Below are 27,374 nucleotides of genomic sequence, written 5' to 3' on the forward strand. Positions count from 1 at the left end.
TAATATCTAAGAAATTGTCCACGCAACTTGTAAGTACAGTTCAAAACATTACTACTTAATAGGAAATACCAAACACCAGAACTGTTTATAACCTATAGGCACAGTGACAAAAATGTAAATTAAATAGCAAACATATGTACATATTCCAGGCTACTGATGATGCCTTGCAGAAAATAAAGGCGAAACGCGTATGGCACTAAAATTGTGTTTTATTCAGTTGCTGTCAGACGGTCTATAAGTAAAAATTATCAATATACCGTAATATTACACGCAACTGAGGAAGACAGGACTACAAAAGTTGAAGATGTCAATAGGAGATTAACATTTATTTAATGTATGCCATCGCGCGTTTCTGGGAAATTTGTGATGCAGTTTCCCGGTAATTGATGTATACACCTCTCTCCCCAACCAGTATAAGTTCCATGACGTTGCACTTGAACGGTCAATACAAAGACTGTTGACGCTGTTTGTGAATGACGCTCGAGTTGTCAGATGACGTCTCATATGTGCTCGACTAGAGACAGATCTGGTGATAACAGCAGACCAAGACAACATGTCGACTCTCTGCACAGCATGTTGGGCTGCAACAGCGGTATGTGGGCGAGCGTTATCCTGTTGAAAACCACCTCCTCAAATGCTGTTCATGAATTCCAGCACAACAATTCGAATCGCCAGTTGGACGTGCAAATTTGCCGTTAGGATGAGTGGAATAACCATGAGAGTGCTCCTGCTGTCATACGAAATTGCACCCCAGACCATAACTCCCAAGTGTAGGTCCGGAGTGTCTAGCATGCTGACACGTTGGTTGCAGGCTCTCAACTGGTCTCCTTGTAACCAACACAAGGCCGTAACTGGCACCGAGGCAGATCCAGCTTTCATTAGAAAACACAACAGACTTCCACCCTGCACTCCAATGGGCTCTTGCTTGACACCACTGAAGTCACAAATGGCGCTGGATTGAGGTCAGTGTGATACACGCCACAGGGCGTCTGTCACGTAGCTGTTCTTGAAGTAACCGATTTGTAACATTAATTTTAATTTTAATAATTAACAGCCTCAGTTGCACAGTTTACCTAGAATTTACCTAGATTTCAGTCGGGATAACCCAGCCTTCTTCAGAATAACAGTAACTACCGTTTGTCCATAGTGGACATCGTCAAGCTAAAACTACAAATCCATAAATTATCGTCAGACTGTTAAACTTATCTGGAACTGAAACTTCCTGGCAGATTAAAACTGTGTGGCGGACCGAGACTTGAACTCGGGACCTTTGCCTTTCGCGGGCAAGTGATCTACCGTCTTTTTTTTTTTTTTTTTTTTTTTTTACAATTGCTGACCACTTTTTTTTCTACCAACTTTTTCTTTTTTTCTTTTTATTTTTTTCTACCAACGTTTTAGTCTTTTTTTTAAGTTGCAGGTAAGGAGAAAACAAATAAAAACCACTGGTGTATGAAAATAAAAGACATTCTTCATAAAATAACACAATATCCTTTGAAAACGTAAAACATAAAAGGTAGCTATATTTCCGCAACGCCCTTCTTTTTTTATTTTTTTTTATTTTTTTATTTTTGGTTACATGTGTAAGGAAAAAAAACTTAGAAGAGGAGGAGAAAAGAGAAGTGAAATAAAATAGGAATACTTTCCGCGCCATGCTCCACTTTGGCGCGCCATCAGAACAAAATGCATTCTATCATTGACCATTAAAGGGGAACGTGGGATCGTCCAGTCTTGGCTGGCACAGTTCGTTGAGATTCCAACTTTGAGGCGGGTTGGTGAAAATACTCTGTAAATAGTTCGCGAAAGTGGCCCGATAGTGCCGATGTCGGCGAAGGGTGTGGTGATGTACTTGGAGGCGTGTCCAAAAGTCCGTCGGATCGACGATGTCGTCCCGGAAGAGGTAGTTGACAGCCATGCCACTGATCCATGTGATGGCGTGCCACTTAGCCGATGGAAAGTAGGTCGTGTCGGGATATATCATCATAGTGGGAGAAACGTGATGTGGTGGTACTCGGAGGTACAAAGCCACAATCTTCTGTACGAGGGTCCAGACAGCTGCTGCTGGCCCACACTCAAAACGATGTAAATCTGTATCTTCGACATTGCACTTGAGGCACAGGGGTGAGTCCACCAGTGCGATGCGATGCAGTTTCTGTCTTGTAGTATACTTACCGTTGACGAGAAGGTATCACATAGAGGTGGTGTCAGTGGTGTGATATGGTTGGTGGATCGCTTTCCAAACTATGGGCCATGAAACCTGGGGGTGACGTGTTTCGACGGGGTTGCGGGGTGGAGACTTTCGGAGAAGGCAATAGATGTCGCGGGTGGTCGTCTTCCTGGTCCTGTGGAGCGCGGTGCATATGTAGCTATACTCCAAAAAGAAACGACCGATATGTGACATCGGAGGTGGGATGTGTGACAGAGACGTCGGTGGGCGTCTCGAAACAGGTGCGAGCTCAGTGGTCAACATTCCAATAAAAGTAGCATTTTGGCTTTTCCATAACCGGAGCATACTATTGGTGTAAAGTGCCGTAGTCCTGGCTCTCACATTAACCAGATCGAGGCCACCGTCCCGCTTCGGTAAGGTGAGAGCTTCATACTGGACTTAGAACATGTGTCCAGAACAAATAAAATAGTCGAAAGCCGCCTGTAACCTGGCCGCCATTGTCGCAGTGATGGGCAGAATCTGCGCTATATGGGGTATCCGGGCTGCCAGATGGGTATTGACGAAGGTGACTCTCTGGCACATATTCAGCGGGCGTAGTATGTGATTTTGTATGTTGGCCCGGATGCGTTGCAGTAGCGCCCGAAAATTGATCGCCGAGGTGCGGCGAATGTCTCGCGTGTACACCAATCCGAGACAACGAAGAGTGTCCACCAGTTGAAATGGGACTACGCTGTCTGCGGGAAGGCCGCGGCCGATCTTCATGGCGCATGATTTTGCCACGTTCATAGCGCTCCCTGCCCCTGCACTGTAACGGATAATCCACTGCATCGCAGCTTGTACGTCGGCCGCTGAACGTACGACAAGGGTCGAGTCGTCCGCGTAAGCTCGGCAGCGGAACATATGATCCCGGAGTGGAATACCTGTCAAACGTCGCCGTAATCCGCAAATGAGTGGTTCCATCGCAATTGCATAAAGCACCGTCGACAAAGAGCAACCCTGCCGTACTGAGCGTTCAATTCGTATAGGTTCTGTAAGTCTGCCGTTGACGAGAAGTCTGGACGTTGCTCCACGAAGGAGCCGCATCATCATTTGCGTGAACGTCGGGGGAATTGCCATTCGATCCATCACTGCGTTGAGGAATGCATGATTGACGCGGTCAAACGCTTGTTTGAAGTCGATGGAGATTAAAGCGCCCGGCAGTCGCGAGTGTGTTGCCAGAGCGATCACATCTCAGTATTCACTGAGGGCTGCCTGTATATTACGATCGCCGCCTAAGGATGTTTGTTCGTGGGAAACAATGTCTCGTAAGACATGCTTGAGTCGCACTGCTAGAAGGCGTGTGAAAATCTTGAAGTCGGAATTGAGTAACGTGATTGGCCGCTAACTGTCGAGTCGTGTTCCTCTTGCGGGTTTCGGGACTGGTACAAGTAAGCCTTCCATGAACATTGGTGGCGGGTTCGCCGCGCCGGACAAAAGTTCCCAGTACATGTCCCTCCATCGTGGCATCATCAAATCTTGGAAGGTTCTGTAAAATTCGAGAGGTAAACCATCCGGGCCGGGACATCGATTCAGAGACCCCTTGGCCACAGCGCCTTGGACGTCGTCGGTGGTCACTTCAGCAGTCAGGAGGGTTGCAGCTGCTGCGTTTAGAGTACCAAGTGTCTCCTGGGCAACCTCAGCAATGGCCTCTGCACCGGCAGGTACTTCTTGATAGAAAAGTCTATAGTGCGTTGTGAATGCATCCGCAATGGTAGCTTGCGATTTCAGCCGTCGTCCATCAGGTAGGTCTAAAGTTGACATTAAAGCCTGTCTGCGTCGACGAACATGTTGAACAATATGATGCATAGAAGGTTCTTCACCGTTAATCCTATCTTGGCTGCGTGCTCGTACAATGGTTCCCTCTAGACGGCATCTGGTCAAGGTTAAAATCTTTGCCTTGATGCGTTGAGCTTCTTTTAGACGATGGAGGATGATCCATGAGTTCACGAAGAGCGCTATAGTAGAAATCAGTTGTGTGGTGATTCCACCTGGCTTTGGCTCTGCCATAGTGTGTCAATGTGCGTCGGATGGCCGGTTTGGCGCACAGCAACCACCATTGCAGTGTGGTCTCGTAACGCATAATGCGTTGAACACAGGTGTGCCACGTGTCGGTGACCTGTTGTGGACATTCAGGGTCCCGCAGTAGCGTGACATTGAGTTTCCAAGGTCCTGCACTGCGCCATATAGATTGTCGACGTAGGTTCATGGTACAGATGTAGATGTCATGATCCGAAAAGGCAGACGGCCAACGTTCCGCGTCGAGAACTGATTTCAGAGCGTCAGAGATGTATATTCTATCAAGTCGGCTGGCGGAGTGGCTCGTGATGTGTGTGTACCCCGGGCGGTCGCCGTGTACCACTCGCCAAGTATCGAGGAGACGAAGGCGGCGGACGAGAAAGCGAAGTTCCGGACATGTGGTGAAATGGGGGTATTGGTCTGTGCGCTCGAGAACACAGTTGAAATCTCCGCCTACGATGAGACGATCGTATCGGCCGAGGAATAAAGGCTGATATCTTCTGCGTAGAACTGGGAGCGATCCCTCCGTTTATCAGTGCCCGATGGGGCGTAGAGATTTATGATTTTGAGTCCTTCAACTGTTATGGCCACCCCTCGCGCCGTTGGAAGGTATGCGACATCGGAATCTGCAATCCCTTCTCGTAGGAGGATGGCTGCGCCTGTGTGTTCCACAGCTGCAGGGGCGGCGTACGTCTCATATCCATAACACCCAGTCCAAGTCGCTGTCCTCAGTTCTTGTAACAGGGCGACGTCGATTTACGCTGCTCTTAGCGTGTCACGGAGCTGTTGAAGTTTAGCGTGGGAGCCGATATGATTAGTATTGATAGTAGCTATTCGGTACGCCTGAGGGGAGACCCGTGCTGCCGATAGGTTCGTAGCTGGTGAAAATTGTTGTGGTGGATGCTGGAAGTCCATAGAAGTCTCAGGATTCGCCGTAGAAACTTACCCCATTTTAGTGTTGGTCTAACGGAGGAACAGATCTCATTTCCGCATCAGATGGAGGTGGGAAATCCGTGTCATCCGCCCATGAAAAATGTCCGACAGGTTTGACATCGGCGAGAGGTGGCAGCGCTGGCCGAGTCGGTTCAATGGCGTCGGTGACAACAGGCGTGCTATGTTCCATGGCTTCTGGGCGCGGGGCTTGCGCACGATCTCTGTCGGACGGTTCACCGTCTTGTGGATGACGCGTCTCCGTGGCAGAGGAGAAAGTGTTATCGTGTTCTCCGTCAGAGTGATGTGCCATCTCTTCGTCCTGCGGAGGGGGCTCAATGGTCGATTCTGATGTCTTGCGGCGTTTTTTCGTCGTTTGGGCGACTTCTGCTTTCGGCAATGAGTTTCGGTGTCTGAGGAAGAAAGAGATTCACGTCGTTCCGGTACAAAAGCCGCGGGTGTTATGATGCGGTCGTCATTCTCCAGAACAGTCTCGTTGGTATCCTTGTGATCTTCTAGCGTGGGCGTGTCCGGCTGTTGGACATGTTCACGGGCGGCATCGCCGGTGTCAAGGCGCTTGGACGCCTCATGGTGTATCGGTCCAGAGAGACGCTCATGTACGGCGTCTTGTGAGGGCTGGACGTGCAGTGTCGCCGCATAGGTGACTGGAAGGGTGGTTGTGGTTCTGTCGGTGTTCGTGTCTTAGTTGTGTGATGCGGCGTTGCAGGCATTCATTACGAACGTGGCCTTCTTTGCCACAACCGGAACATGTTCGAAGTTGTCCGTCGTAAATGACCACCGCACGGCAGCCGCCGATAGAAATGTACGATGGAACGTGCCGTTTGAGATCGATTCGGACTTGTCTCACACCATTAAGCACCGGATACGTCGTAAACTGTGCCCATGTCTCGGCTACGTGGCTCTGGACTTTTCCGAACGGGCTTAGCGCCGCGATGACTTCATCTTCATTCACCTCGAAAGGCAGTTCGAATACACGGATCGTCCGAAGGCCAAGTCCTGCATGGTCGACATCCACAGGTCCACGTTTCCGTCGGAGTGCCGAATTTTTAGTCCATGTCGTGTCCTTTGAATAATCTCATTGCAGGCAGCGGCGGGAGTCATCGTAACATAAACGACGCTGCTAATGATCGATAGGTGTATGCCGATGAGTTCGTCACGGGGGATCTTCACGTCTTCGCGTAGGAAGCGTTCGACGGCCAGTGCTTTGGGTCGTGCGTATTCATTTGAGAAGGTGAACTTAAGAGTGTTCTTCCTGTAAGAGTAGGCCATTAGAGCTTGTTCGACTATCAAGGGAACCTCCCTATCGCACCCATCTCAGATTTAGTTATAAGTTGGCACAATGGATAGGCCTTGAAAAACTGAACACAGATCAATCGAAAAAACAGGAAGAAATTGTGTGGAACTAAGAAAAAAAAAATATACAAACTGAATAGTCCATGTGCAAGATAGGCAACATCAAGGGTACTCAGCGTACAGTAGCGCCGTGGTCCTGTGGTTAGCGCGAGGGACTGCGGAGCTAGAGGTCCTTGGTTCAAGTCTTTCCCGGAGTGAAAAATTTCATTTTTTTCTCAGACAATTATCAAAGTTCAGGCACTCACACATAATCAACTTCGCTCTCCAAAATTCGAGGACATGTTCAGATTTGCTTGGACATATGCAGGATTTGACGGTCTACACACGGAAAAATTTGAAAACGGTAAAAATGTGGTGTCACCGCCAGACAGCACACTTGCTAGGTGGTAGCCTTTAAATCGGCCGCGGTCCGGTAGTATACGTCGGACCCTCGTGTCGCCACTGTCAGTGATCGAGCGCCGCCACACGGCAGGTCTAGAGAGATTTCCTAGCACTCGCCCCAGTTGTACAATCGACTTTGCTAGCGATGGTTCACTGACAAAATACGCTCTCATTTGCCGAGACGATAGTTAGCATAGCCTTCAGGTACGTCATTTGCTACGACCTAGCAAGGCGCCATTATCATTTGCTATTTATCTTGTGATGCATGTACCGTCAGACCGATGTTCACCAATTATGGATTAAAGTTAAGTATTCCAACAGCTACGTACTTTATTTGCTAGACTCAAATCCTTTAACTGTTCCAGACCTCACGCCAGCCAGCGTGTGCTTAAACGCGTGCCTTTCGGCTACCCGTCCTTGTGGATTGGCTGTCTTGCCAGTCCACAACAAAAAACATATGTTTTGACAGAGCGCAGGGAAAACTGTGCGACTGTGAAACTGTTGCATTCATTTGTTCCAGTTTATGTGACAAACTCTTATGTTTTCATCACTTTTTTGGGAGTGATTACCAAATCCACAAGAAATCCTAAATCGGGCAAGGTAGAAGAATCTTTTAACCCATTCGCCAGGTGTACAAGTTAGGTGGGTCGACAACATATTCCTGTCATGTGACGCACATGCAGTCACCAGTGTCGTATAGCATACATCAGACATGTTTTCCTGTGGAGGAATCGGTTGACCTATGACCTTGCGATCAAATGTTTTCGGTTCCCATTGGAGAGGCACGTCCTTTCGTCTACTAATTGCACGGTTTTGCGGTGCGGTCGCAAAACACAGACCCTAAACTTATTACAGTGAACAGAGACGTCAATGAACGAAAGAACAGGTCATAAATTTGCGAAAATAAGAAAAGTAAACATTTCACTCGAGGGCAGACTTGAACAAAGGACCTCTAGCTCCGCAGCTGCTCACGCTAACCACGGGACCACGGCGCTCCTCGGTTTATATTATCCTTGTTGTTGTTGTTGTGGTCTTCAGTCCTGAGACTGGTTTGATGCAGCTCTCCATGCTACTCTATCCTGTGCAAGCTTTTTCATCTCCCAGTACCTACTGCAACCTACATCCTTCTGAATCTGCTTAGTGCATCTCTTGGTCTCCCTCTACGATTTTTACCCTCCACGCTGCCCTCCAATACTAAATTGGTGATCCCTTGATGCCTCAGAACATGTCCTACCAACCGATCCCTTCTTCTGGTCAAGTTGTGCCGCAAACTTCTCTTCTCCCCAATCCTATTCAATACTTCCTCATTAGTTATGTGATCTACCCATCTAATCTTCAGCATTCTTCTGTAGCACCACATTTCGAAAGCTTCTATTCTCTTCTTGTCCAAACTATTTATCGTCCATGTTTCACTTCCATACATGGCTACACTCCATACGAATACTTTCAGAAATGACTTCCTGACACTTAAATCAATACTGGATGTTAACAAATTTCTCTTCTTCAGAAACGCTTTCCTTGCCATTGCCAGCCTACATTTTATATCCTCTCTATTTCGACCATCATCAGTTATTTTGCTCCCCAAATAGTAAAACTCCTTTACTACTTTAAGTGCCTCATTTCCTAATCTAATTCCCTCAGCATCACCCGACTTAATTAGACTACATTCCATTATCCTTGTTTTGCTTTTGTTGATGTTCATCTTATATCCTCCTTTCAAGACACTGTCCATTCCATTCAACTGCTCTTCCAAGTCCTTTGCTGTCTCTGACAGAATTACAATGTCATCGGCGAACCTCAAAGTTTTTATTTCTTCTCCATGAATTTTAATACCTACTCCGAATTTTTCTTTTGTTTCCTTTACTGCTTGCTCAATATACAGATTGAACAACATCGGGGAGAGGCTACAACCATGTCTTACTCCCTTCCCAACCACTGCTTCCCTTTCATGTCCCGCGACTCTTATAACTGCCATCTGGTTTCTGTACAAATTGTAAATAGCCTTTCGCTCCCTGTATTTTACCCCTGCCACCTTTAGAATTTGAAAGAGAGTATTCCAGTCAACATTGTCAAAAGCTTTCTCTAAGTCTACAAATGCTAGAAACGTAGGTTTGCCTTTCCTTAATCTTTCTTCTAAGATAAGTCGTAAGGTCAGTATTGCCTCACGTGTTCCAGTGTTTCTACGGAATCCAAACTGATCTTCCCCAAGGTTGGCTTCTACTAGTTTTTCCATTCGTCTGTAAAGAATTCGTGTTAGTATTTTGCAGCTGTGACTTATTAAGCTGATAGTTCGGTAATTTTCACATCTGTCAACACCTGCTTTCTTTGGGATTGGAATTATTATATTCTTCTTGAAGTCTGAGGGTATTTCGCCTGTTTCATACATCTTGCTCACCAGATGGTAGAGTTTTGTCAGGACTGGCTCTCCCACGGCCGTCAGTAGTTCCAATGGAATATTGTCTACTCCGGGGGCCTTGTTTCGACTCAGGTCTTTCAGTGCTCTGTCAAACTCTTCACGCAGTATCGTATCTCCCATTTCATCTTCATCTACATCCTCTTCCATTTCCATAATATTGACCTCAAGTACATCGCCCTTGTATAGACCCTCTATATACTCCTTCCACCTTTCTGCTTTCCCTTCTTTGCTTAGAACTGGGTTTCCATCTGAGCTCTTGATATTCATTCAAGTGTTTCTCCTTTCTCCAAAGGTCTCTTTAATTTTCCTGTAGGCGGTATCTATTTTACCCCTAGTGAGATAGACCTCTACATCCTTACATTTGTTCTCTAGCCATCCCTGCTTAGCCATTTTGCACTTCCTGTCGATCTCATTTTTGAGACGTTTGTATTCCTTTTTGCCTGTTTCACTTACTGCATTTTTATATTTTCTCCTTGCATCAATCAAACTCAATATTTCTTCTGTTACCCAAGGATTTCTACTAGCCCTCGTCTTTTTACCTACTTGATCCTCTGCTGCCTTCACTACTTCATCCCTCAAAGCTACCCATTCTTCTTCTACTGTATTTATTTCCCCCATTCCTGTCAATTGCTCCCTTATGCTCTCCCTGAATCTCTGTACAACCTCTGGTTCTTTTAGTTTATCCAGGTCCCATCTCCTTAAATTCCCACCTTTTTGCAGTTTCTTCAGTTTTAATCTACAGGCCATAACCAATAGATTGTGGTCAGAGTCCACATGTGCCCCTGGAAATGTCTTACAATTTAAAACCTGGTTCCTAAATCTCTGTCTTACCATCCTTAATATTGGATATCTTTAGCATGGACTGCTCAGTTTGCATATTTCGTTTATTTTTTTCATAGTTACACACAACTTCTTCCTGTTTTCTCGATTGATCTGTGTTCAGTTTTTCAAGGCCTATCCACTGTGCCAACTTATAACTACATCTGAGGGGGGTGCGATGGGGAGGTTCCCTTGTAAGAAGCGCGGTGACGAGGAAGTAAACAAAACACTCCGCGCGCGCAGCGGCGTGGACGGCCGAGCGCGGTGCGCACTGCAGCCCCGCCGAACGCAGACTGACAGTCCAGCTGAGCTACCCAAACACGACTCACGCCCCGTCCTCACAGCTTTAGTTCCGCCAGGTAAGTTTTACAGTCTGACGATAATTTATGGAGTTGTAGTTTTAGGTTGACGATGTCCACTGCGGACAAACGGTAGTTACTATTATCCTGAAGAAGGCTGGCTTATCCCGACTGAAACTTAGGTAAATTCTAGGTAAACGGTGCAACTGTGGCTGTTGATTATTATAATTAAAATTAACATTTATGCAGTTGCTGTCGATTTGTAACAGTTTGTTGTGTCACTGTGATGCCAACTTCTGCTCAAAGTGCTGCAGCAGTTGCAGAAAGATGAGCCACAGTCATACGTCGGAGACGATGATTTTCCCTCTCTGTACTGCCACGTGACTGTCCAGAGCCTAGTCTTGTTGCGACTGTACATTCTCGTGACAAGCGCTCCAAGCAATCACGTACAGTGGCTACATTCCTGCCAAGGCTTTCTGCAGTATCGCAGAGGGGGCATCCAGATTCCCCGTAGCCCCTATTACACGACCTCATTCAAACGCAATGACGTGTTGATGATAACGTCTTTGTCACCGTCAAGGCGTTGTTCATTAGCATCAACTCACTACATCCATTGTCGAACGCTCACGACCGTGACAGCGTGTATTGCAAACAAATGTGATTCGCATCCTCATAGTGGAGCTACTAGCACCACTCTTGTGCAGTTGGCTCGAAATTTGAATGGAAATCACCTTTCAGATGTAGAAACACGCCTACATGTAGGAACACACCTATCAGTTTTTGTTTATGTCGCACGACTTCTTGGTTGTTGCGACTGATACGTAGACAGCTGTATTATACAGGGACTTTCACAATTTATGTTCCACACTTCTAGAGGTTTGTTTGTGTTGTGTACATAGTTCCGCGTAGTCAGTGCGTACACAACTTTCCCACTAGAACGCGCTCCGCTAAGCACAACAGTGCAGGCGCAGCGCTCGTCCTTCTCCGCACTACGAGATGGCGCTGCCATAGAGACGGACCAAATTCTGCTTCCGCCGATCCGCGTATTAATATGTAACGCAGCCAATGAGATTGCTGCTAACGTAGAACCTTTTCTCCTCGCGGATCACAGTCGCTCAGTGATACCTGAACGCGCGAGGAATTATAACGAGTGTACAGACCTCCAGTTAGTCAGTCTGCATTTGTCTGCATTTGTCTGCATTAGTCTGCAGTTCAAGTTTCAGTCTGCGCCTAATAAGATTACCATTTTCCTGTACATAGCCATGAAGAGAAATGTATAGACACTTTGTCAAGTATCAGAGATATGTGAGAATAAGATTAACGTACCAAGACCAAAGGAACTTCAGATTGTCAATTGTAAATTGCATCCAGAATCAAGTTACATAATATCTATGTTTTTTATTATTTCAATAAATCTATGTGAAAATTAATCAAGTTCTGTTTAAAGTTGGTCACCGTCAATCTGCTACTCTAAGCGTGCAAGTGGCATTTCTATCGTCTGACCTAACGGCAGAAGATAAACACGCCACGATAAGACCACGAGACATATTGCTGACACTCGCCTACTTCGTTAGAGCGACAAGTCAAATAATCTGATGGTGTGTGTACCGAAAGTCTTACAGTACGCACACCACGGTTAGTAACATGCTCCAGTACAACTTTTTGTAATACTGCATGTATGAATTGTGTGTGTGTTGTGTGACGATGAGAGAAGGTAGAATGTGAAACCCAGTGCGAGTAGCAGCGAGGTGCCGCCAAGCCTAACATCCCCATCCGGCGGACGGATCACCGTCAACAATGTCATATGCTCTCACCTCATGACAGACTGTGGACACGTTTGGTATTGAAAACAGTACATTGGCGCAAAATCTGGTAGAAGGAATTTTATGGCAACACCTCTCCTCCACTTCCGAGCCAGACACTGGCAGTAAAATTTTTTCCACCTCCAGATTCGAACCAGTTTACCCCCGCGTAGAAACGTGAATTAGCGACATCCACCATGGAGGCGGGTACTTCTAGAGGTTTTACGGGGAAATTAGGTAGATAAAGTTTTACATCGGCGCCCATGTCCGAAACCGTCATCCAACGACGCTAAAGAGCGACATAGTTACATTTGCCGGAATCTGTAAATTTATTTGTATACAGAGTGATCCCGTGATGATGTTACAAATTTTCTATTATAATGTAGAAGGATACACACTGAAGAGCCAAAGAAACGGGTAAACCTGTCTAATATCGTGTAGGGTCCCCGCAATCACGAAGTCCCGCAACATGACGTGGCACGGACTCGGCTAATGTCTGAAACTGGAGGAAACTGACACCATGACAATTGCATGGATGTCCATAAATAAGTAAGAGTACGAGGGGGTCGAGATCTCTTCTGAACAGCAATGAATTCCACATGTGCTCAATAATGTTCATGTCTGGGGAGTTTGGTCGTCAGCGGAAGTGTTTAAACCCAGAAGAGTGTTCCTGGAGCCACTCTGTAGCAGTTCTGCACGTCAGGGGTGTAGCATTTTTGTCCTAGTCCGTGGGAAGGCACATTGGACATGAATAGATGCAGGTGATCAGACAGGATGCTTATGTACGTGTCGCCTGTCTGAGTCGTATCTAGACGTATCAGGGGTCCCGTATCAGGTGCTCCATATCACTCCAACTGCACACGCCCCACGCCATTACAGAGATTCCACCTGCTTAAACAGTCCCCTGGTGATATGCAGGATCCATGGATTCATGAGGTTGTCTCCATATCCGTACAGGTCCATTTGACCAGGCAACATGTTTCCAGTCATCAACAGTCCACAGTCCAACGTCGGTGTTGACGGTCCCAGGGAAGGCGTACAGCTTTGTGTCGTGCAGTGATCAAGGGTACACGAGTGGGCTCACTTTGAGTGGTTGGCACGCTAACACTTGTTGACGGCAGCAGTTTGCGGAAGGATTGCACATCTGTCACAATGAAAGTTTCTCTTCAGTCGCCATTGGTCCCGTTCTTGCTCGATCTTTTTCGGCCGCAGCGATGTCGGAGATTTGATGTGTTACCGGATTCCTGATATTCACGGTACACTCGTGAAATGGTCTTACGGGAGAATCCCCACTTCATCTCTACTTCGCAGATGCTGTGACCCATCGTCGTGCGCCGACTATAACACCACGTTCAAACTCACTTAAATCCTGATAACGTGCCACTGTAGCAGCAGTAACCGACCTAACAACTGCGCCAGAGACTTGTTGTCTTACACAGTCGTTGCCGACCACAGTGCCGTCTTCTGCCTGTTTACATATATCTGTATTTGAATACGCATGCCTATACCAACCTCTATTGCGCTTCAATATATGTATCATTTTGAGGTAAGGGTCTCTGTACCGGAAACGAACGAATCGCAAATTACACGCGAAACCCGTTCTGATATATAACGGTACCACTGGTGCTCTATGATTGTAGGATAGGCAACTTTCAGAGGTGGTAGTATGGACGAAAAGAAGAAAAGATGTCCTGCAGACTTGAGCTCTAAAATGCATAGACTGAAAAGCTGTGAGCCCTTGTTCAGTAGAGGAGTACTGTTTCACAGTATCGAAGATGAACGAGAGGCCATAGCTCCCCAGGTTATGCATTTTAGAGCCCATATTTAAGGACATTTTTTCTTGTTTTCCTCCATACTACCACCACTGAAAGTTGTCTATCCTACTATCATAGCACCAACAGTACAGCTATATATATTCCATTGTCAGACTATCAGAACGGGTTTCGCGTATAATGCGCTATTCGTTTCCGGTACAGAGACCCTTACCTTAAATTGATACACTTCTTCTTCGCTATCACCATAGAAAGTGGGTAACGTCCTCACGGAAACACCATGTATATATATACGTTTAGAGACGCTGGCACCTACGACTTTGACGGTCTGTAGCGTCCTTAGATGACTTTTCCGAACATGGGTTCCTGTGTAAAACTTGATCTACCAAGTCCCCTCTACAACCTCTAGAAGGATGTAACATGAATTGTGGAGCACCATGTACTTCTATATTCCTCAGTTCGTACTGACCTGCGGATACTTGTAAGTAGACTTTGGCTGGAATCATCGGTGTCTACCTTCAAGCGTCTGTCAGTTCATGTGCTTCATCCTCTCCTTGAGTCTCTTCCATGAGCCAAACAAGCTTGTCTTCGACTGGAAAAAAAGCTAAGCATATATTCGTATTTTCAGAAAAGTTTCTTATTGCCAGTATGCATTATACATCCTCTTCCTCTCTGCCATTGTCAGTTATTTTGCTGCCAAAAAATTCATCTAATGCTTTTAGTGACGCATTTCCTAATCTGTCACAACAACCTGTCTCTATTCGACTACTTTCTATTTCCCTTGTTTTACTTTTTTTGACGTTAATATTAAAACCTCTTTCAGAAGACTCAGAAAATTTTCCGTTCAGTTGATCTTCCGATCCTTATCTGTCCTTAACGTATCTACAATGACATCAGCAAACCTTGAAGTTTTTTTCTTCTCCCTCTGTTTGAATGGGTTTTCAAATTTCGCTTTCGCTTGCCTTGTACTTGGTCTTTGTGGTCTTTGTACAGACTGGGTAACACGACTGATTACAACGCTGTTTCGCTTCCTTCTCTATTACTACTTCCCTTTCACGTCTCTTTCCCGTGGAATAGAAATATCTAATTTCAGTTACGATATTTCTCCGGTTTCATCTTTTTTGGAAGGAAGAAAAACGATGGCAATTACTACAACAATTTGATGTTTTATCTGTCACTGTAAATGATTTTATTTTCATTCTTGTAAGAAATATTTCTTCTCCTCTGGAAACTGCCTCCCTCGTCACGACGCCCCTTAAGGCGTCTTGTAGCCGAGTGTGTTAACCTCACTTGTTTTTTTTTTCTTTGCAGGCATTATTGCGAATGGATCGCCACTTTCCCTATGATCTCAGGCTGAAGCGCGTAGAAGAACTCATATCAGAGGCAAGTAACATCGAAAATATTGCTAAAAACTGTGTTTGCTTTTCAGACAAAGAGTCTATGAGCTTTTAACACCTCATGTCATATACTGTTGCAATACGATGTTCTCCAGTTCCATATATATATATATATATATATATATATATATATATATATATATATATATATATATATATATATATATATATATATATATATATATATATTTGACTGTTCGAGAGTTTGCTCATAGTTGTGGAAATTGTACTATACGGGATGTGAATTTGATCACTGTATGTACGTTGCAAATGTGCTTGAATGTCTAGAAATTTCTTCCCGTATACAAAAGCAGTTTATTTGTTCGTTTATTACAGACCACTAGTTTAGACATATATACGTTTTTCTCTGCTGAGCGTACTACAAATTAAGAATCTTTTCAGGAGCCGCGCTTCGCTTTATCTGTAAAGCATCATCATTCGTAATTATGTGAACATTTTACAAACAAAATCTGTTATTAAATTTTGATACCCATAGTGTAAAAATCTTTTTTGCTTAACAATATTATGTTTTATAAACGTTTCTTTCGACATTTATTAATCCTTTTCACTTGTTCTGAAGAAAACTGATTATTTCTGTGTTGCTATCAGTGGTTGTAGTCGAAAAGAAAGCTTGATAGCTTTGTACAATATGAAAAAAATGAAAAAATGAAATTAATTACTGGATTTCGTTGTTTTACTCTTCGCTTTACCTCGCAAAATTTAACACAAGTTCACTTCATACAAATTCTGCTACAGTTGTTCTAGTTTTCGCTAAGTACTGTATTGTTGTGAATCCAATTGGTTTTTATATGTGTTGGTCATATTGCGAATCCAGTATTTAGTAAGTTCATTTTTGTATCTGTGTGTGCGTGGGGGCGGGGGGGGGGTGGTGAGGGGGGTGAGAAGGGGGGCATGGTATGAAGAGACGAATAGCCAGCTCTCTTCAAACGAGTTAAAAGAGTCAATTGATGCCGTAAGTAACGTATACAGAACATAGTTCATTTAACCAAAAGTTTTGTATAGGAATCAAAATGTAAAACATCTCATGTGTGCAAAATGTCTAAAAAATGACCAGTGATGGTCCTTAGAAGTAAGCCGAGACCTGTCACGCGAAAGCCTTGCTCACAGTACGCTTAAGACAGAAAAACTAAAGAAATAATACTTGTTTTACAGCAGTTTCTTCTGAAGATGGGTAACCATATTATAGATTTCATTTTCAAAGCTTCACGATGGTATGTTTACTATAGCCAAAAGGTAACGTCGAGTAGCTACAGAGATAACACTGTTGGCAAACTACACAAATCATTCACTTTCACTGCATACACTCCTGGAAATGGAAAAAAGAACACATTGACACCGGTGTGTCAGACCCACCATACTTGCTCCGGACACTGCGAGAGGGCTGTACAAGCAATGATCACACGCACGGCACAGCGGACACACCAGGAACCGCGGTGTTGGCCGTCGAATGGCGCTAGCTGCGCAGCATTTGTGCACCGCCGCCGTCAGTGTCAGACAGTTTGCCGTGGCATACGGAGCTCCATCGCAGTCTTTAACACTGGTAGTATGCCGCGACAGCGTGGACGTGAACCGTATGTGCAGTTGACGGACTTTGAGCGAGGGCGTATAGTGGGCATGCGGGAGGCCGGGTGGACGTACCGCCGAATTGCTCAACACGTGGGGCGTGAGGTCTCCACAGTACATCGATGTTGTCGCCAGTGGTCGGCGGAAGGTGCACGTGCCCGTCGACCTGGGACCGGACCGCAGCGACGCACGGATGCACGCCAAGACCGTAGGATCCTACGCAGTGCCGTAGGGGACCGCACCGCCACTTCCCAGCAAATTAGGGACACTGTTGCTCCTGGGGTATCGGCGAGGACCATTCGCAACCGTCTCCATGAAGCTGGGCTACGGTCCCGCACACCGTTAGGCCGTCTTCCGCTCACGCCCCAACATCGTGCAGCCCGCCTCCAGTGGTGTCGCGACAGGCGTGAATGGAGGGACGAATGGAGACGTGTCGTCTTCAGCGATGAGAGTCGCTTCTGCCTTGGTGCCAATGATGGTCGTATGCGTGTTTGGCGCCGTGCAGGTGAGCGCCACAATCAGGACTGCATACGACCGAGGCACACAGGGCCAACACCCGGCATCATGGTGTGGGGAGCGATCTCCTACACTGGCCGTACACCACTGGTGATCGTCGAGGGGACACTGAATAGTGCACGGTACATCCAAACCGTCATCGAACCCATCGTTCTACCATTCCTAGACCGGCAAGGGAACTTGCTGTTCCAACAGGACAATGCACGTCCGCATGTATCCCGTGCCACCCAACGTGCTCTGGAAGGTGTAAGTCAACTACCCTGGCCAGCAAGATCTCCGGATCTGTCCCCCATTGAGCATGTTTGGGACTGGATGAAGCGTCGTCTCACGCGGTCTGCACGTCCAGCACGAACGCTGGTCCAACTGAGGCGCCAGGTGGAAATGGCATGGCAAGCCGTTCCACAGGACTACATCCAGCATCTCTACGATCGTCTCCATGGGAGAATAGCAGCCTGCATTGCTGCGAAAGGTGGATATACACTGTACTAGTGCGGACATTGTGCATGCTCTGTTGCCTGTGTCTATGTGCCTGTGGTTCTGTCAGTGTGATCATGTGATGAATCTGACCCCAGGAATGTGTCAATAAAGTTTCCCCTTCCTGGGACAATGAATTCACGGTGTTCTAATTTCAATTTCCAGGAGTGTACTTTACGACGTGATTCAGCAACGTGTTCATAATAATGCGTAGGCTGTAAATAAATACAGGCAATATAGAGGTTACTACAGTTTCCACGCGCCCTTTTCAGGCGTCTGCATCACTTGCTGCTAGAAGTTTAATCTCTAAGTTTAAATCTTTGCTAACAATAGTGGACATTCATTCTTACAAGCATTTCAATGACTGTAAATTAAAATATATTGTTGGAAACGAAAATGTGCAACGATGGGGATACTCAGACATTTATCCAAGAGAGGAAAGTTTATAAAATTTTAATTTTTGATGTAACTGATTCGGTGAGTCAGAGAAAGTGACGTGTCTCAAGAATAAAGTTTATCAGTAACTATACAAAATCTGTGAAAGGTATCCACTTAATTTCCTCAACCAAAAATTATCTTCATTGCTAAATGGTAAATACATTTCAGTAGTTGAATGCGAAGTATCTCTATGCTATTAATATCAATACGAATGCCAAGTTTTTGATTCAGAGATCTGAAACTATACACCCTTCTCAAGTTTAAGGACAGACGTAGGGCAAAATGCATTCTTATACTTAAACATATATATCTCCAAAAATATTACAGCTAGAATAGTACAACTTGATACTACTGTGCACAACATAATGCTTGATATTCTGTGCAACTTTTATTTGAAAATGCGGTTGGACATACATTTAGAAGGATTTGAATTTTTAAATATCATCGTTTTTATAATGTAGATTTTCTCGTAAATTAATCAAACAATAAAACTGGAATTGCACAGTTTACATCTGCATAAGAGGCTAATAAAAGTATTGAACAGATTTTTGTTTAAGGTCACAGATGCTTTGAAATTAATGATTCAGTTTTGTGTTACCTGCGAACTGCTCTATTTTTCTCACATTGTGATGAAGAATTTTAAATAAAAACAATAACGGAAAAATGCTACACAGGATTATTCAGTAAGTAATTCTTAAGAGCTATGGCAAATTTCAGGTTGTTAACTTTTATAGTTCCTGAGAAAAGGTATATTATAGCTAAAAAAAGTCAGCTTACGGCAATTCGCAGTACAGTATTGCTGTACCTCTAGTGACTAATGCTCTCCACATACATAACCTTTATTCTCTTCCTGATCTTCCAGGAGTAGTCACTTCCCCTGCCTCCTTTGCCTAGCCAACTTTTGCATTTTTTCTTCTGCTGCCTGAGCTTTGCTCAGTCGCACTTCGCTTCATCGATGCTCTTATGAATTTACCTGGATGGAAGCCTTGTCTCTACAGGCACTTAATCCTACGTACATTTCTACTACTGAAAACTGGACAGGCATTACATTAAGCTATCTTCACAACAACTGGGGGGACAAATACTGTTTTTGGACAACGCATCCATATAAGGTGATTGTAGCTCTCGTTCGTATTCTGTGTTTTCTCATGTACACATTTTTTCAGCAGTTCAGGATTTGCTAGGTACCTGAAAGTTGGTTTTAGAACGTCTAAAACAGCAAGCGACAAATCATGTGTGTTGGAGTACGGCTTTTCACTGTTCACAAAGGGTGTTACGAAACTGTGGAGACTTCTTCGCCGGGTGACTTAAATTTCTCACGCGCCCTTTCCCCTGCTGTGGCTAGAGGCACCGAACAGGTAGGTTCAGGTAGGCAGTTTTTTCCTCCTCTTTGGCCGAAAGCATTGTCTGCACACCTGTGTGAAAAATTCTTGGAAGCAGCATTCTGTTCTCCGAGATGTTTATAGCACGCACTGTTAAAAAATTATGTTGTAAACAAAGGAACAAGCAAAGATAATCTTTCTCCCAGCCTTCTAGACTCATCTGCAGTTCGTTTCAATTTTGTGAACGAAAATTTACCGCACCAAAAATTTATAGCTTGCTCGGGGTGTCGATAACAGCATGGAAAGATTGGCCATGGCAGGCACAGATGCCCAAATTAACTTTTTCAAAACATATTTCCAGCCAGAATTCGATTATGAAACTTTGCGATGTTATTCTTAAAGAATCAATCTAATAAATTACGCAATTAAACAAAAATTCGAATATTATCACAATTGTGGCCTACCCTTAAAAACAGGATATCCAAGTTATTTTATTCACATACCAATAATGACTGGTTGACAATGAAAATTATAAATTTGAAACAGAAAGTTAACTATTTGACACTACAATTAGTGAATTAGTTTCTAGCCTCTCAGTAAGCCGAGTAATCGCACGAAATAACAAACACTTCAGATGTAGCAGTCTGGCTCTGAGCACTATGGGACTTAACTACTGAGGTCATCAGTCCCCTAGAACTTAGAACTGCTTAAACCTAACTAACCTAAGGACATCACACACATCCATGCCCGAGGCAGGATTCGAACCTGCGACCGTAGCGGTCACGCGGTTCCAAACTGACGCGCTTAGAACCGCACGGCCACACCGGCCGGCTGTAGCAGTCTGGTAAGAGTCCAAGTCCACAGTCCATGGCCGGTTTTGACCGTTATTTGGGTGACGTCATAAGCTGCTATACGGCTCACAGTGCAGCTGCACGGCCGATGCGGGTCCCTCTACGCTGGCCAGCCGCAGTAGTTTGGTGGAGGGCACAACCGGCCGTGTTGCCGTGTCTGTCAGCGATTGTGCTGCATCAGATATCGATGTCCGAGTCGGGATCTAAGACCCCTTTAGGCTAGAATAAAAGAACTAAACTCCTCCCGAAAAGGCCATGAAGGCCCAACGAAACCGACCGGCCGCCGTGTCATCCTCAGCCCATAAGCGTCGCTGGATACGGATATGGAGTGGCATGTGGTCAGCACACCGTTCTTCCGGCCGTATGTCAGTTTCCGAGATCAGAGCCGCTACTTCTCAATCAGTTTGCCTCACAGGGGCTGAGTGCATCCCGCTTGCCAACAGCGCTCGGCAGACCGATGGTCACCCATCCAAGTACTGGCTCAGTCCGACAGCGCTTAACATCGGTGATCTGACGGAAATTGGTGTTACCACGGCGGCAAGGCCGTTGGCGTTAGGCTGGATTGCAGCAGAAAAAAGAAAAAAAAACGGAATGACAAAATTTTCTTGGATATTAACGCAACTAACCAGCAAAAAACTGCCATATAAATACGAGTAATACTTCTGAATGTTGAGAAACAGGAGATAAAAAAAAAGCTTTGATGCCATCTACAAAGTCTGATTTGCTTACAGAACGTCAAGTCTGGACATGTTAATGGATGAATTGCCTTATTTTCTGGGCTTTTCCTCCTTCTTCTACTATGGAATACATTTATTTCGTTTCTCCATTCTTTCCTTCCACATTTCTCATGTAAGTTACCAGCATTACTCTCCTATTTCTTCTGTCCAAGTGGTTCCTGTGATCTTCTGGGATTTTTCGTGGAAATCTTTGGAATCTTGAAATTTCTTTGTGAGTGACAGTCTGTGCTCAGTATCTTGTCGATCAACTCGCACTTTGTCAATGTCGCTTGCAACTTCTTTGTACTATGTATTGTTCATTTTTAATTTATCGAAATAAGTGTAAAGTCTTTTTGTTAGTATGTTCGTCCTTTACATGTCGCTATTGTGCTGTGGCTATTGTGATGTCTTCTAACTGTGTTTGCTCTTTAACTGTTCTCAAAATTTTTCTTATTATGTTTCTTTGTGTCAGTTACAGAGTCTCCATCGTCGCCTTTTCGTTTAAAATCACACATTCTGTTGAAAAAAGTGTTTTTGAGCAAATTGCTGTAGAGTAGTGCCTTAGTTCAGCATTGACGGATGTTGATTTCTTATTATAAATTTCCTCAATGAGATAGTACGCTATTTTCATCTTATTATCACTTACTTCAGTGGCTTCTTTCTCCAAAATGTCTTATTCACTTTCTTCTCCTAGTTACTTGAATATATTACTTGTCTCAATTGTTCTATATTTAGTTTCTATTGTCTTGTGGCCTACCTTAACGTTGTGATAAATTAGGTTTCCTCAAAGGGAATTTGTATGCCAGCTTTTTTCAGTTTGATTTTTTTCAGCAGTTCTCTCTATATTGTGGCTGTTTCCAGGAGTCCGAAAAACTACCTAGGTCGTTTGCAAACGCTAGGCAGTCTATTTGTAAGTTGTCCTTTTTGTAACTTAATGTAGCTCCCTCACTGATTTGGATTTTTCCTAATGACGTTCTCCTATTCCCTAAAAAAATTTTTGTAGAACACAATGAGCAATGGTGAGAGACCTTACCCTTAACACTTGTAAAAATTTGACCTCTAAGTTTCATAGAGTTGATGTTTGTTAGCGTTTGCTTCACTGGAGCTGTTGTTTTACTGTCCGAGCCCAGTTCGTTGAGAATTTCAAACAGTGACTTTTGTCATACGCTTTTCTGGTATCTGAGGAAGCGTTTATGAAATTTTGGATTCTGTTTTCAGATACATTATTACTGACTTCAAGTCGACAGTCTGCTCCGAACATTATCTACTTTTTCTGCTATTTAATTGGCGTTGTTGAACCTGAGAAAATAAGTTTTGAAAGCTACATTTTTTGCATTGTTTGGATAAATTGTAATACAGGGCAAACTTTCGACTCCATAAATGCGGAAACACCCCAAAACCAGTCCCTATTTGGTAGATGAATTTTACTTCAAACAGGGTAGGACTGGAATACAAAAGTCTTCATCTCACCAGTTTTACGTACTGGACTGCAGGACGCATAACTTTACTATCGGTTGTTGTTCAGTGTTACACCCAGTAGATACAGTATACGAGAAGATACCACTTCCTGAACATGACACGTTTTCGACACTGAAATTTTCCACTTTTCTCACCTCTCTTCTTAGTTGATACGTCTGGATCCGTAGACGTACATATACACTGAGGCGACAAAAGTCGTGGGATAGAGATGTGCGTATGTATACAGATGACACTTGTATTGCATGTACAGGTATAACAGGACAGTGCGCTGGCGAAGCTTTGATTTGTACCCAGGTGGTTCGTGTGATAAAGTTTCCGACGTGATCAGGGCCGCACGGCGGGAAGTAACACACCTTGATCTCGGAATGATAATTGGAGCTAGACGCAGGGGGCATTCGCTTTTGGAAATCGCTAGGAAATTCAGCCTTCCGAGATCCACGGTTTCAAGAGTATCACACAGTAGCTCTCCCCACGGACAATGCCGTGGCCGACGAGCTTCACTTCGACCGAGAGCAGCGGCGTTTGCGTGGAGTTGTCGATGCTAACAGACGGGCAACACTGCGTAAAATAACCGCAGATATCAGTGTTGGAGGAACGACGAGCGTATCCATTTGGCGTTAATGAACTATGGCAGCAGTCAACCGACGTGAGTGCCTTTGCTAATAGCGTGACATCACCTGCAACTCCTCTAATGATCTCGTGACGATACCGCTTGGACCTTAAACGACTGAGAAAAAATGTGGTCTGGTCAGATGAGTACCGATTTCAGTTGGTAAGAGGTGATGGTAGGGTTCAAGTATGGCGCAGACCTCACAAAGCTATGGCCCCTAGTTTTCAACAAAGCACTATGCAAGCTGTTGGTGACTCCATAACGTTGTGGTCTGTGTTTACATGGAATGGGCTGGGTCCTCTAGATGTTAGACTACTTGGTGACCATTTGCAGCCATTCATGGACGTCATGTTTCCAAACAATGATGGAATTTTAATGGATGACAGAGCGCCATATCACCGGCCACAATTATTCGCTGTTGGTTTGAAGAACACTGCGCTCGTTTCGAGCGAATGGTTTAGCTTCTCAGGTCGTGCGACATGGACCCCATCGAATATTTGTGGGACATAGTCGAGAGGTCAATTGGTGCACAAAATCCTGCGCCAGCAACACTTCCGCAGTTAGGGATGGGTATAAAGGCAGCGTGGCTCAGTACTTCTGCTGTGAGGACTTCCGACTTGTTGAGTCCATACCACGTACAGCTGCTGCAGTACGCCTCCCAAAAGGAGACCCGACACGGTATTAGAAGGTATGCCATAACTTCTGTCACCTCAGTGCAGTACATTCCAATGGAGCGGCACAGCCGCCTTTTTTTTTTTTTTTTTTTTTTTTTTTTTTTTTTTTTTTTTTTTTTTTTTTTTTTGCTCATCAGTCTACTGACTGGTTTGATGCGGCCCGCCACGAATTCCTTTCCTGTGCTAACCTCTTCATCTCAGAATAGCACTTGCAACCTACGTCCTCAATTATTTGCTTGACGTATTCCAATCTCTGTCTTCCTCTACAGTTTTTGCCCTCTACAGCTCCCTCTAGTACCATGGAAGTCATTCCCTCATGTCTTAGCAGATGTCCTATTATCCTGTCCCTTCTCCTTATCTGTGTTTTCCACATATTCCTTTCCTCTCCGATTCTGCGTAGAACCTCCTCATTCCTTACCTTATCAGTCCACCTAATTTTCAACATTCGTCTATAGCACCACATCTCAAATGCTTCGATTCTCTTCTGTTCCGGTTCTCCCACAGTCCATGTTTCACTACCATACAATGCTGTGCTCCAGACGTACATCCTCAGAAATTTCTTCCTCAAATTAAGGCCGGTATTTGATATTAGTAGACTTCTCTTGGCCAGAAATGCCTTTTTTGCCATAGCGAGTCTGCTTTTGACGTCCTCCTTGCTCCGTCCGTCATTGGTTATTTTACTGCCTGGGTAGCAGAATTCCTTAACTTTATTGACTTCGTGACCATCAATCCTTATGTTAAGTTTCTCGCTGTTCTCATTTCTACTACTTCTCATTACCTTCGTCTTTCTCCGATTTACTCTCAAACCATACTGAGTACTCATTAGACTATTCATTCCGTTCAGCAGATCATTTAATTCTTCTTCACTTTCACTCAGGATAGCAATGTCATCAGCGAATCGTATCATTGATATCCTTTCACCTTGTATTTTAATTCACTCCTGAACCTTTTCTTTTATTTCCATCATTGCTTCCTCGATGTACAGATTGAAGAGTAGGGGCGAAAGGCTACAGCCTTGTCTTACACCCTTCTTAATACGAGCACTTCGTTCTTGATCGTCCACTCTTATTATTCCCTCTTGGTTGTTGTACATATTGTATATGACCCGTCTCTCCCTATAGCTTACCCCTACTTTTTTCAGAATCTCGAACAGCTTGCACCATTTTATATTGTCGATCGCTTTTTCCAGGTCGACAAATCCTATGAAAGTGTCTTGATTTTTCTTTAGCCTTGCTTCCATTATTAGCCGTAACGTCAAAATTGCCTCTCTCGTCCCTTTACTTTTCCTAAAGCCAAACTGATCGTCACCTAGCGCATTCCCAATTTTCTTTTCCATTCTTCTGTATATTATTCTTGTAAGCAGCTTCGATGGATGAGCTGTTAAGCTGATTGTGCGATAATTCTCGCACTTGTCAGCTCTTGCCGTCTTCGGAATTGTGTGGATGATGCTTTTCCGAAAGTCAGATGGTATATCACCAGACTCATATATTCTACACACCAACGTGAATAGTCGTTTTGTTGCCACTTCCCCCAGTGATTTTAGAAATTCTGATGGAATGTTATCTATCCCTTCTGCCTTATTTGACCGTAAGTCCTCCAAAGCTCTTTTAAATTCCGATTCTAATACTGGATCCCCTATCTCTTCTAAATCGACTCCTGTTTCTTCTTCTATCACATCAGACAAATATTCACCCTCATAGAGGCTTTCAATGTATTCTTTCCACCTATCTTCTCTCTCCTCTGCATTTAACAGTGGAATTCCCGTTGCACCCTTAATGTTACCACCGTTGCTTTTAATGTCACCAAAGGTAGTTTTGACTTTCCTGTATGCTGAGTGTGTCCTTCCGACAATCAGATCTTTTCCGATGTCTTCACATTGTTCCTGCAGCCATTTCGTCTTAGCTTCCCTGCACTTTCTATATCTTTCATTCCTCAGCGACGTAGTTCTGTATTCCCGATTTTTCCGGAACATGTTTGTACTTACTCCTTTCATCAATCAACTGAAGTATTTCTTCTGTTACCCATGGTTTCTTCGCAGCTACCTTCTTTGTACCTATGTTTTCCTTCCCAACTTCTGTGATGGCCCTTTTTAGAGATGTCCATTCCTCTTCAACTGTACTGCCTACTGCGCTATTCCTTATTGCTGTATCTATAGCGTTAGAGAACTTCAAACGTATGTCGTCATTCCTTAGTACTTCCGTATCCCACTTCTTTGCGTATTGATTCTTCCTGACTAATGTCTTGAACTTCAGCCTACTCTTCATCACTACTATATTGTGATCTGAGTCTATATCTGCTCCTGGGTACGCCTTACAATCCAGTATCTGATTTCGGAATCTCTGTCTGACCATGATGTAATCTAATTGAAATCTTCCCCTATCTCCCGGCCTTTTCCAAGTATACCTCCTCCTCTTGTGATTCTTGAACTGGGTATTCGCTATTACTAGCTGAAACTTGTTACAGAACTCAATTAGTCTTTCTCCTCTTTCATTCCTTGTCCCAACCCCATATTCTCCTGTAACCTTTTCTTCTACTCCTTCCCCTACAACTGCATTCCAGTCGCCCATGACTATTAGATTTTCGTCCCTCTTTACATACTGCATTACCCTTTCAATATCCTCATACACTTTCTCTATCTGTTCATCTTCAGCTTGCGACGTCGGCATGTATACCTGAACTATCGTTGTCGGTGTTGGTCTGCTGTCGATTCTGATTAGAACAACCCGGTGACTGAACTGTTCACAGTAACACACCCTCTGCCATACCTTCCTATTCATAACGAATCCTACACCTGTTATACCATTTCCTGCTGCTGTTGATATTACCCGATACTCATCTGACCAGAAATTCTTGTCTTCCTTCCACTTCACTTCACTGACTCCTACTATATCTAGATTGAGCCTTTGCATTTCCCTTTTCAGATTTTCTAGTTTCCCTACCACGTTCAAGCTTCTGACGTTCCACGCCCCGACTCGTAGAACGTTATCCTTTCGTACATTATTCAATCTTTTTCTCATGGTAACCTCCCCCTTGGCAGTCCCCTCCCGGAGATCCGAATTGGGGACTATTCCGGAGTCTTTTGCCAATGGAGAGATCATCATGACACTTCTTCAATTACAGGCCACATGTCCTGTGGATACACGTTACGTGTCTTTAATGCCGTGGTTTCCATTGCCTTCTGCATCCTCATGTCGTTGATCATTGCTGATTCTTCCGCCTTTAGGGGCAATTTCGCACCCCTAGGACAAGAGAGTGCCCTGAACCTCTATCCGCTCCTCCGCCCTCTTTGACAAGGCCGTTG

At 44.5% G+C, this 27,374-nt stretch overlaps 1 protein-coding gene across 2 annotated transcripts in view; it reads left to right on the plus strand.

Moving 5' to 3' along the window:
- Positions 1 to 27,374, plus strand: part of LOC124804802 (protein white-like) — a 269,943-nt gene that overhangs the window by 79,738 nt on the left and 162,831 nt on the right. For both annotated transcript variants that reach the window (XM_047265138.1, XM_047265139.1), the window contains exon 4: positions 15,324 to 15,395. In XM_047265138.1, the coding sequence (XP_047121094.1) occupies positions 15,324 to 15,395 (72 nt within the window). The remainder of the gene's footprint in view (positions 1 to 15,323; positions 15,396 to 27,374) is intronic.

This window comes from Schistocerca piceifrons, chromosome 7 (assembly GCF_021461385.2).
Source record: "Schistocerca piceifrons isolate TAMUIC-IGC-003096 chromosome 7, iqSchPice1.1, whole genome shotgun sequence".
NCBI lineage: Eukaryota > Metazoa > Arthropoda > Insecta > Orthoptera > Acrididae > Schistocerca > Schistocerca piceifrons.